The following is a 12,893-nucleotide window of genomic DNA, read 5'->3' as shown; positions in this document are numbered from 1 at the left end:
CCAACTGGTCTGATCTCCAATCTTGCTCCTTGGACTTATGCTGTTATCTTAGTGCTAGTAAGCAAAAACCAGATCCACTGTCTAATGGGTAATGGGTACTTGGTTATATACCCGATGAACCTGTCTCAGCTCCTCAACCACAAGAGTTTGAATCCTCGACCCAATTATGAATCCAACATATAACACTGCCTAGCTTAAGTCCATGAATAATGAGAACCATAAAAAATTCCACTTTTTCTAATGATATTTAGATTTTAGTGTCAGTAGACTTATGATTCGATCATGTATAAAGAAAATCACTTATAAAGTTATAATACCTAAAGGAAAAGTAATCGGTTATAAGTTGAAGGGGCAGAAGAAGGGCATGACTGGAAATAGCAAAAAATTATTTAAACATTTGTAAATTAACATTAAATAAAAGGGATGAGTGAGATAGTGGGCCTTAGGCCTGAAATGTAAGCCCAGGTCTGGGAAGCTTTGGGCCTGTCACTAAATAATTTTATAAAATATGTATAATATTTATATTATAGGACACATGCTATAATATTTTATATTATAGGCCCAAGCCTTAAGGTTATGTTTGGTTTGAAAAAAAAAGTAAAGAAAGGTAAGGAAATCTGGTTTCTTTATCTTTCTCTTCCTTTCCCTACATTAAAACATAGCCTAAAGTTCCGACAATGACTAGTGTTATCGGGGTTACTTGCCTTCGGTTTATTGGTTGTGATGCAAATAATAAAAATTAAATAATAACCACCCCTATCACATTCGGGTTGATTAGACCCGGAAGTGATGCGTATAATAGGGTCCACCCATATAGGAACATATGAAATTATGAACCAAATCGAACCCGACCCCATTGACACAACTACCGTGATACAGAGGTGTCCAATAAATATCAGATGGGACACGCCCCAGAGTGAGTACATGAAGGAGAGGACTCCTTTGACGTCAGATTATAATCAACCTCACGACGCTGTTTCCACTCATATCCAATCTACATCAATCCAACGGTGAATTCTAATGGGTGTAAGAAATCGAATTGATTAAATGATTAAATCCACAATATTCAATGAAGTCAGGAGTCAGGACTTGGCAATGCAGCCGTTCCGTTCCCTACTTGCCTGTCGCCAGCCCACCCGACCGTGGCTTAATGTGTGATCATAATCCAACTAAAATTCATCCCTTTTATATATGTGAAAAAAGGAACGCGTAAGGTATATCACCACCGACAGGATCAAGATCAGAGGCTATAATTCCGTGTGTCATCGATATGTTTTACCTTTCCCCTCCATCATAAAATACCATTAGATTGGAATTTTCATTTATCTGGAGACATAACATTCCAATCCAACCGTAATAATCATAGACCCTATGGTATACAGATTAGAATCTTACTACCATAAAGCTTGGATTGATCAATGACCATCCAACATTTGGCGATTGCAAATCTAAGACTGTTCGAGTGTGGCCCCCCGTCACTGACAGTAACTGGATCAACGAATTACAATTTGACGCGCATTTTCTGATACTCCCCCCTACTTAACAGTTAACAGCCTCGATGTGTTCCAGTGTCAGTCCCTAAATCGACTCTTTCGTTTCCGATCCAAACAGTGGAGCCAACATCGGAGAGGGATTCCGTAGAAGAAACCACCAATTCTGATCCATTCTCTTTTCGTTTCCTCGTTGATTCCAACTCCTTTAGATCTCAACTCTACTTGCTTTACTTCAGATCCCAAGTTCATCCTCTGTTACAGAGAAAGTGTGAAGAAGCATATTTTAGAGTGATAAAAATGGCGGGACCACTGCGCGGTGGTCGATTAAGCACCGGCGGAGGAGGGGGGACTGTCGGTGCCGGAGGACCTCTTCGGAGCTTCTTCTCTTACCGGATCTTCGTTTCTGCCATGTTTACTCTTCTCTTCCTTGTTACTCTCTCTGTTCTCTTCACCACTAACCCTTCTACTAACCATCACGATTCAGTAAGTTGTCATGATTTGTGATTTATGTCGTTCTTTTTTTTTCATTAAAACAAAATTATCTTAAATTGTTATTGGGATTGGCACAGGTTCTGCCCAGTACCGGACCGCCGGTACAGGCCTACGTTCACCGGACATTTCTGGCTCTAAAATCGGATCCATTGAGGACGCGAGTCGACTTGATCCGCAAGCAGGCCAATGACCACATCGCCCTTGTCAACGCGTACGCCGCCTACGCTAGAAGGCTTAAGCTTGATAACTCTAAGCAACTCCGTGTTTTCGAGGATCTGGCGCGAAATTTCTCCGATCTCCTCACTCGGCCAACTTATCGTGCCGCCTTACTCGAACCCGTTGGAGCCATCGAAGAAAACGTCCTCAGGCAATTCGAGAAGGAGGTGAAGGATAAAGTTAAAATTGCTCGACAGTTGATCGGTGAGGCGAAGGATTCGTTCGATAATCAACTTAAGATCCAGAAGCTTAAAGATACAATCTTTGCTGTCAATGAACAACTCACGAAGGCCAAGAAGCAAGGAGCTTTCTCAAGTCTAATCGCTGCCAAGTCGATCCCCAAGAGCCTCCATTGTCTTGCGATGCGGCTTGTAGAGGAGCGAATCGCGCATCCCGAGAAGTACAAGGATGTTGGCCCCAAACCGGAATTCGAGGACCCGAGCCTTTATCACTATGCAATTTTCTCTGATAATGTGATTGCCGCGTCGGTTGTGGTAAATTCTGTTGTGAAGAATGCAGAGGAGCCCTGGAAACATGTGTTCCATGTGGTGACGGATAAGATGAATCTTGCGGCAATGCAGGTTTGGTTTACCATGCGGCCGGTTGAAGGAGGTGCCCATGTTGAAGTGAAAGCAGTGGAGGACTATAAATTCTTGAATTCTTCCTACGTTCCCGTTCTCAAGCAGCTTGAGTCCGCGAACCTGCAAAGGTTTTACTTTGAGAATCGAGCAGAGAATGCAACAAAGGATACCAACAATATGAAATTCAGGAACCCCAAGTATTTGTCCATGTTAAATCATCTTCGGTTTTACCTGCCGGAGATGTACCCAAATCTTCATAGGATCCTATTTTTGGATGACGATGTTGTGGTGCAAAAGGACCTGACGGGATTATGGAAGATTGATATGGATGGGAAGGTGAATGGGGCTGTTGAAACCTGCTTTGGGTCTTTCCATCGTTATGCCCAGTATATGAACTTCTCGCACCCTCTCATAAGAGAAAGGTTTAATCCCAAGGCTTGTGCTTGGGCCTATGGAATGAATTTCTTTGACCTTGATGCTTGGAGGCGAGAGAAGTGTACCGAGGAGTATCATTACTGGCAGAGCCTGGTAAGGAGGATCCTCGTCCCCCTCTTTTCCTTCCAATTGGTTTCCTTTGCTTCTCTACTTCATTTTTTATATCGAATTGAGTGTGATCATAGGAAACTAATGATGTTTGGTGAATTTTCATGTAGAATGAGAACCGTACATTATGGAAATTGGGAACCCTGCCACCAGGTCTAATCACATTCTACTCAACAACAAAGCCGTTGGATAAATCATGGCATGTTCTTGGGCTTGGTTATAATCCGAGCATAAGCATTGATGAGATAAAAAGGGCTGCAGTCATTCATTATAATGGGAACATGAAGCCATGGCTAGACATTGCAATGAACCAGTACCGGCCCTTCTGGAGCAAATATGTGGACTATGAGATGGAGTTTGTGCAAGGGTGCAATTTTGGCCTCTAGATAAATACCTTCTTTCATGGGACAGTGATGAGGTAACACCAAACAGAGTTGCAGTCATTGTTCTGTTTTGGGTAGTCATCTTTTTGGGAGTTCTTGTTAGCACTTAGCACCAATTATCAATAGTCAGTTACAATTTTTGGAGCAAAGCTCATCAGTGTTTTCATAATTCTTTATGGTGAAAACACTATGTGATCCTCCCTTTGGTTAGTTATACTGTCTTCAAATATAATTTGTTTGTACCTCGACCAATTTAGTCTTGTGCACGTTGAAGCCATTCTTGTGTAGCTTAGATAATCTTTCCAAATGTAATCAGATATTGCTAAATGACAACAAATATCAAGATCGTGGCAGAAGTTTGCTAATTTGGTTTAACATGTTCGCCTTATTCTATCTTTGCTTGATTCCAGTTCTACCTTGAATTTATTTGGAATGCCTTTTGGCAACAGTGTTGTGATAAATTAATGAAATTTCAACATATATGCCCGTGAGCAATCCTAATCATTTACCGGTCTTGACATCTTGCGAAGTATTGATTTTCCGGTTTTGAGAATGTTTGAAACTGCAGTATTACATAATAAAGATTGTATCAATTAAGGTTGGAGTGGTGGTGGCAAGACTAGGTGCAGTTAGGACTTGATGGCAGAATCTGAAAATTTAGTTTATCACTCATGAAATTAAAGAGATGGTTTTATAGCATAAGCATGATGTATGTGCTTGAAAACATGTTTTGGGCAAAAAATATTCTACCGTACTTGCTTAAACTTTACAAAACCCTGTTGCCTTGCTTACTCTTGAAAAGAAAGATTAATAGGAGTGTTCAACCCAAACAGACCATGACTTCTACTCCAATTTAACATCAAAATTATCTTATCCTAGTTTTTTTTTTCAAAAAAAGGAAAAAAAACTAGCTTATCCTAGAGATAACATTTTAAATGGAATTTTTTAATTATTTTTATGTGTATTTATTAGTGGGTTTATTCATTTTTGTTCTTTTGTTGGTGAGTGATCAGGATTTTATTAAGAAAATAATAGATATAGATGGGAATATATAACAGTCTGTTGGCTTTTTATCTGTCCCAGATAAAACAGTAAAAAAGGAGCCAGTCCCTTTGCTGCACAAACCCCAAAATCATTCTTAGTCCAAATCCATACAAAAAATGACTAACCTGGTGGATGAGGTGAGCAGAAGACTCCTAGCCCAAGATCTTGCTTTTTCTTATTTCATGTCAATGTTTCCAAGGACTCATCCCCAAGTTCTGCCAGCACCCAATGATGACTTGAAAATCTCTCTCTGCCTCAGTGTCTGAGTAGCCCAATGAACATCCCAATATTACCTTAAGATAGAGATGGCAACTGTGCTTGGATGGATAACCTTCCCCAATGGGACCTAAATACATTTACTCATCTGTCTTATTTTAAGATAAGGTGATCATGAGTTCACACTCCCAGTTCATACATCTAAAAAAGTGAAAAGTCTTGTTTTAGCCTTTGGTACTTTATTATAAATTCCTATTAATGCGATAACAAGATTTAACATCGAGCACAAGCATGGACATATCACTGTCTATAGAATTTTGAAATTTATGTACTGATACAATGGAACCCATTGATAAGAGTCTAGAGAAGTGGGATAGCAGGTACCCTTGTCTTTTGGAAAGTATATACACGGATAAATTGATTACTCATATCTCCTATAACTTGTTAAAAGAAACACTATAAGAAGTATTTGAGCAACTAGTTAACTTCATATGTGGTTTAAATCCCTCAATCAGGGGAAAACCCGAAACACACACATGCACAGACAGAAGAAAAAGAAAAGATCATAGTTCATTTTGTGCTAGAAAATAGTTTTGTAGCTTATCTATAAATGCAGTGCTTGCCTGAATGAAACCCTAGAAACTGAGAAATGGATGTAGTTGACATAAGTTTCACAGAGAAATGTGCCTTTTTCTTCTTGGTAAATTGGTAATTATAGTACTTTCTCTAACAGTTAATAACCAGACAGCTACTTAAGATGCTGTGGTTTGTGCTGGCTGTAGCTATTGATGCTATCTTTGAAGGTGGATGACATCAATGGTAGGGGTGCTCATGGTTCAGTTAATCAAACTGTGGTTTTTTTAAACTGAACCAGTCCTTTGATTTCTGTAAAATCCTGAATGCATATATATTTATAGATAATAGATAATTATAAAAATTGGTTAGCCGGATTTTTCAGTTCAGTTTTTTGGCTTTTCAATTTTTGTTGAGCACCCCTTATCAATGATAATTTGAAAAAATGAAGAAAAAAAGGCACCATATCATTTCCTCTTCCTCTCTTTCAGATTTGTTTATATCAATCATTCTGTGGTAAATTAATACATAAATCGAGTTAGTTTTAGAGTTTTCAGTTTTCTCATTTTTTATATCGTTACTGTTTTTTAATGTTTCAAACACTTTGGTGGCATGGTAAAATCTTGTGCTGACAAGTGTGGTCTCATGGATTCAATTCTCAGAGTAACCACTTAATGCAAAAAAAAAAGAAGAAAGAAAAGAGAGAGAGAGAGAGAAAAGAAAGAAAGAAAAAAGAATAAAAAAATCAACTCTAGAGGTTAGCAGACACCAGACTTGGACAATGGCCTTTCTTTACAATCCTGATGTGTTTCGACAGTCCTTTTCTCTAATTTTTTACATGAGTTTTGGGGCTCTGTATTTCACAATTAGACATAAATATGACATCTCATCATTATTTATATAGAAGGTTGTTTTTATATTTGCTTTTTTGGTTTAGGCCACCTCTTTGAGGTCAGGTCATGTATTCTTCTGATAGACCAGGCACTTTGTAGTTTGCACTTTTTTAGTTTGGTTGGAATTAAGGTCTCTGTTTCTTTGTTTTCTTTTCTATTTAATACATTACTTCCATTAAAATTCTGTTGAACTAATGAAGGTGATCTAGAAAAAGTTGTGGATCCTAGCTTCCATTATCATTACAAAGGGCAGGGTTCTTTTAATTTTCCTTTTCTCTTTGTGACAAGTAAATGGTATGTATCTTCACTGAGAATGGAAGTATAGATCCCTTTGTAGAGGGTGTATACAGAAAGAGGGGGGAAGGAGGTGGACCCAAGGTTCAAAATATCGTATCAGACTGTATCGAAGCTTGCGTCCCTTTTTTTTAGTTTTTTTTTTTTCCAACCTGGTTCAGAAGGGACGGTTTAAGGCCTGTCTACCCCTGAACTGGGTTAGACCCTGAAACACCCCCCTGTAGGGGTGTATCGAGAAGCCCACGATACAATACGTATCGGCCGATACAGGCCGATATGTATCAAAATTTTGAACCTTGGGTGGACCAATTATCTCTCTTCCACAGCAGGGGCAAGCAAATGTTCTTGCTTTCTACAGAATTTATCATATTAAAATTAACATTGTTTTTACTACAAAAGAAATAGGATTGGTTTGATCTATTGGTGAATCACCAGGCTAGTATACCATTCAGATATCTAAGTGCCATCTTTCATTAGTCCCCTTAATATCATTGCTGCTCCCGGGAAGCTATGCTGGTGTCCACCTATCTTCAATAGAATGCATTTGTTTCTTCCTTATGTAGCTCTGAGCACATTTTAACATGAAGTGATACCACTTGATAATGTCACCTACTTGCTAGATTTGCAGTACAAACTGATACAGTTCCCCAACGAGTAACAAAAAAAGGTATACAAGGATAGCTCTAACTGGTTGTGGTTGATGTTGCACAACAAACAGTTGATCAAAAAAAAAAAATGTTGCACAACAAACATGAGGCTATGGGATCAAACAAACTTTATATACTCTACTCAAATGGTTTTTTATTTTTCATCTTCAAAAGGACATTGGTTTACATGTTGAAGGGGCTAGAAGGGCCCAAAAAGGAAATAGGTAGAAGTAATAAGAAACCATTTAAGTTGCCATAATTTAGCAATGGATATGGCATTTAAATGGAACAGAATGGCAAAACAGGATTCATGTAGCCGACCTGTGGTAGTTTGGATAAGGCTTGGATGATTAACATAGAGGTGGGGGTGGGTAAAAAGCTGGACCTGTTTTTCTTGAGAGGAGAGGAATTTGCAAGAAAAGCCTTTTTTATCAGTGAATTGTAAGATTTCTTAATTCATAGCCAAAGAGAGTACATTTTAGGGAGAGGCACGAGATGCTACCTCCCCTTCAAGGAGGGGAAATGGAGGATACCATCAACCCAATACAAAGAGACCCGAGGAGCCCCTTGTTTAGTAAGATAATCAGCCAAGGCATTAGCAAGAAAAGCCTTTAAGGAAGTAGAATAAATCCCTGGTGGTCTTCGGAAGAATTGTGAGGACTTTGCAATTGCTGATGAGAGGTCTAAGGTTACAAAGGAGGTGAGATGAGCATGATTTCGACAGCAGAGCAAGTGTTTGAGCGGAACACGGTTTTAGAGCTTGAAAGAATTAATGAAAGGTTGGAGGAGAGGGAGAGTGCTAAGGACATGACAATGGTGTTAAAAGGTTTAAACAACAAGAAAATTTCCGAGTTGTGTCAGTTTCAAAGGCTTTTGAAAGGTTAAGGGGAGGCTTATTTAGAGTTGGAATTAACAAGAGGATTAGGAAGACAAAAACAGCTTTGAAGAAAAGTTCTTGTTCCAACTGACGAAGGTCTGAAGTGAATTTGTCTTTTTTGTTCGGTAGTTGGTAGGGGAGTTTTGGGCTGTCTGCCTAATACGTGTTCGGGTAATATGAGAGGGGGCTAAGATAGGGGTTTAGGCATGGACGATATTGGGCATTAGTTGGGTTGGGTGGTTCGAGAGTATTGTTTGGGTTTGGTCTGTGATTAAAGTTTCGCAAATTTGGGGGTGGTTAGGTCTTAGGGTGTTTTGTTTTATTTGGGGTGATGCCTTATCACCCATTGTAACCTTCTCATATGTCTCTTTCTAATAATTTTTTCTTTATCTAAAAAAAATATGGCTTGGATGATGTTGGGAAGGACACTGGTTTGTTGTGCATCTCTCTCTCTCATGATATGATAAAATTGGCAATTTCTATAATAAAAAAATCATGCCTAAAAGAGTTTGACCAATCAGAATCCCATTGTGGATTTGACTGAAAAACCGTTTGATTGGTTATTTTAAGTTTTTAGGTACAATACCATTTAATTCAAGTTATTTTATTCATCATACCAAACATTAATGACCAGTCATTTTTAGATCACATCGATATTATATAAATATTTTGATCATGTAAACTTTTAATTTATTAATGATGTTCAATATCCAATTTTATCCGATTCCAATATAAATCTTTTTTATTTTTATTTATTTATTATCTCATGGGGGAGCCATGAGAAGAGTTCAAATCTATTACTCACAGAGTGTTCCTCACACCAATCTTACAATACCTTTCAGCTGCACATTGGAAGCATTTCCCGCACTTTGTGTTGTTATTCATAGGGAGATGATGATTCAAATACATGGTAGGATAAGGCTGTGAGGTCGATATGGGGTGCACTCTGTAAGGAACAAATCCCCTTTCACCAGAGAACTTATCAATTGAACCACCATCAGTTGGTCAATCTAGATCTGATTGATGTATCTTTTTCTCTAAATATATTTTAATAAAAATTTCTATTATTTATCAAAAAAAATCTAGATCTGATTGATATCCAAAATTCTAAATCAAAATATTAATGAATCAAATTTGAATTAGGCATATCTGAGTCTGATCCATTTTGGCGGATATGCATCACAAATGTAGTATTGAACCTCATAACTAACATCAAAGGAACTCAAATAGGGAAAAAGGGGAATTCGATTAAATATGTGAACTCCCTTAATGACCCATGGATAGCATGGGCAGAAAACAACAAACCAAGAATCAATCATGATTAACGAATGGAGTAATGGAGAAGAAAGCTGACAAATTCCTGAACCAAGATGAAACATAGAATACACCATTACCGTCATTGTATTTGGTTTGAAAGAAAAGGCAGGGGCTTTCAAACCAAACACAACATTAAGGTTTGGTTTATTTGCAGTGCAAATGTGTAAATGCACGGGAGTGCAAATGGGCTGAGTGTATATTTTAGTTTATTATTGCTTCAAATTTGACCTTGTTTTATTTGTTTGTAAAAAGTAAAATGATGTAATCCCTAATTTATATATAGGATAAATTGCTGATATGTACCTGTACTGTGGGGGCAGTCTCACCTTAGAGCCTGAACTTTCACCACTTTCAAAAATATATATATAGTGAAGGGTAAAATTACATCAATGTTCATGTTATGCCTCTTTTTTTTTCATTATTCATCTTTCTTCTCCCTTTAGACTTTGGATGCAAACTAGTGGCAGTAAATCCAATGAATAGACCGAGGTGAGCTTATTTTGCGGCTGTTGGTCTGTGTATGAAGTTCAAAGATAGAAGAAAGATGAAAAGTGAAAAAAAGATAGTCAAAAAGTATGTTTTTTTTTTTAATTTTATCCATCACTGAAACTTTAGTTTAATGGATTTGGATTTAAATGTATTTTTAAGATCAAATACTAAAGTGGTACATTTAAAAATTCAGGCCCTAAAATGAGATTATTCCCAAAGTACAGGGTACATATTTGTAATTTACCCTTATTTAGAAGGGAATGAAAGGAGGAAAAAGGTTATTAGTTTGGGAAGAGTGAGGTAAGAAGCAAAATGATGTGATCCACTTTATAGGAAAGAAAATTAAGGTAGGAGGAAATTTCACCTCACTTGTTTCATTTAAAAGTTCAGGTCCTAAAATGAGACTACCCTCAAAGTATAGGGTGCCTATATTCAATTTAATAAAAGAATGGAAGCACAATAAGGTTACTTATTTGGGATGAGTGAGGTAATAAGCAAAATGATGTAGTCCCCATTTTATAGGAAAGAAAATTAAGGTAGGAGGAAGTGGTGCAAATTTTGCATCACTTTTTTAGATGCAAAATTTGCACTGTAATAGATTCAAATGACACAAAAAGAACAAATTTTTGCATCAAATAAGAGCACAAATCGTAATCACAAACAAATATATACAAAATTGAACTGGATGCAAAATTTGTATGTTGTATCTGATTCAGATTTGCATTTGCAAATAAATGGGTATTTAACAACTACTTTAATGATCATAATGTGGAGGCAATTTTATCATTCCTGCACCTAGATTCAAGGACACCCTTCTATGGAAGGAAATGACAGGTAGTGGTAACTACACGGTTAAATCTGCTTATCAGAGTTTTGCAAACCCCGTCCAAGCATACTTAGCGAAGGTATCAAATAAACTGAAGATTGTCTTTAAAGGTGTCATACACGTTTCAGATCTCTCTTCCGAAGCCAGGTTCACCACATTCGTGTATATCACATGATGATCATCAATTTAGGTTGTATTTAGTATCATTGCCATTTTTACTTGTAATGTTTTAGGTTGATAAATACAAATTTTATGAGAATATATATATTTTTAACCACAAATGCTTTGAGTTATCAATACAGCATTGGGTACCATTGGTGCTTCTTCAGAAAACATCAAATTTAGTGTTTTTACTAAAAATGTTAACACCTAATTCAATGCTTATATTAGTGAAATTGGTTATTTAATGTGATGGGACAAGACAAATTTTCAAAAATTTGTATATTGACCAACACAAAAAATTGGGTGAACTTTAGCTGTTGGGGCCCAACAGCATAGGGAGTTGAGACAGTTTTTGGGCTGGGCACATTTTGGGCAATTCATCTATTCATGCCCATGCTTCGGTATTTAGTCAAAATAAATTGAGATGTAATTACTAATTTACCCATTCTCATGGTAACATGGTATTTCTAGAAACTGTCTCAACAGCCTATGTTGTTGGCCCCCAATAATTAAAGTTTTTTCCAAAAAATTTACAAGTAGAAGTAGCAATGGTATCAAATTCAACTTTTAATTCACCAAATGTCATTTAAAGTCATCTTCCAAAAAAAAAAACCTTTTAAATAGGGATGCAAATGGATTGGATAAGATTCGAATAAAGGTATATCCAAATCTAATATGATGATATAAATCTTGAATCCAATCCAATTGAAAGATCCAAACAGATTTCACAAAAGGTGAATTTGACTATAATGGATACTTAGATCTAATTCGACCTGATTTAATTTTTGTAAAATTTAATAAATTATTAATATTTTATATAATGGATATGATCCATTTGCACCCCTACTTTTAATGTGATTTGGAGGCAGGGGGTATAAATTTAATGATCATCCTTCGTATCTTGCCTAAGCCTAACTTTTAGAGCTGTAAACTTACGGATCGGATCAGATTCGATAAGGGCATATCCAATCCGATCCATGAAGAAAATCTGACTGATCTGAATCCAATAAAGATCCGTTGGATTTTCAAGAGTATGATTGGAATTCAATTTTGAATGTATTATCAGATATCCGATTCAATTAAAATTATATAATATAAATAATATATAGAATATGCATATATAATATATAATATAATATTTCATAATTAATGAATCAGATCAGGTCATGGCGGATCAGATCAACCAATATCCAAATTAGATCTGTTAAGTTAATGGACCAGCTTTTCCAATCAGATTCGATCCGACTTATAGTGACTACGAAAGTCAAGGAAAAGCAAAATGTTCTTTCTGGGCATCTCTAGAATGTGCTGTCTCAAGAGTGGTGTGGATACAAGCACAATTTAGACTAAAAATATCATCCCACGGTGGTTAGCCAACCATCAAAGAAGAATACCTTGCAGGAATTGCAATCATCTTTTGATTAATATGCGATCTTCAGGTGGCGCAAACCCCATCTGCAGAATGTGATAATAAACCAATTCACATTGGGGTGTTCTATAATATCAATGTTTTTATTCACTTGTTTTTTAAATTATTATATTAGTAAAGAAATAAAACAAAAACAAATATATATATATGTTTTTGGTCTCTATTTTTGTTTTCATAGGTGAAAACAAGTTGGTTTTTATTAAAAAAAAAATATGTTTTTGGAACTATCAATATAATGATTTTTTAAACAAAAACAAATTCTGTAGTGTATAAATTTTATGATTTATAAAGTATGATATTAAATAACCAGATGAAAAAAGTGTTTTTGAAATCAGAAATTTAAGAATTTGTGTATTTGTTTTAAGAAACGTGTGTTTTCTTTGGAAACCCACATCAAGAAAAACAGTTCACAAAGCCT

The 12,893-nt window shown here is 36.5% G+C and overlaps 1 protein-coding gene across 1 annotated transcript; it reads left to right on the top strand.

Moving 5' to 3' along the window:
- The first annotated feature begins 1,537 nt into the window (after positions 1–1,537).
- LOC104597829 (putative galacturonosyltransferase 9) lies at positions 1,538–4,083 on the top strand. Its single transcript, XM_010259556.3, has 3 exons — positions 1,538–1,976; positions 2,063–3,310; positions 3,436–4,083. The coding sequence occupies exons 1-3, from the start codon at positions 1,791–1,793 to the stop codon at positions 3,709–3,711; spliced, it is 1,710 nt and encodes a 569-aa protein (XP_010257858.1). The 5' UTR covers positions 1,538–1,790; the 3' UTR covers positions 3,712–4,083.
- Positions 4,084–12,893: the final 8,810 nt, after the last annotated feature.

The sequence above is a fragment of the Nelumbo nucifera genome, chromosome 4 (genome assembly GCF_055504915.1).
Source record: "Nelumbo nucifera cultivar China Antique chromosome 4, China Antique-T2T, whole genome shotgun sequence".
NCBI classification, from domain to species: Eukaryota; Viridiplantae; Streptophyta; class Magnoliopsida; order Proteales; family Nelumbonaceae; genus Nelumbo; species Nelumbo nucifera.
This window is presented reverse-complemented; position numbering and strand designations above follow the sequence as displayed.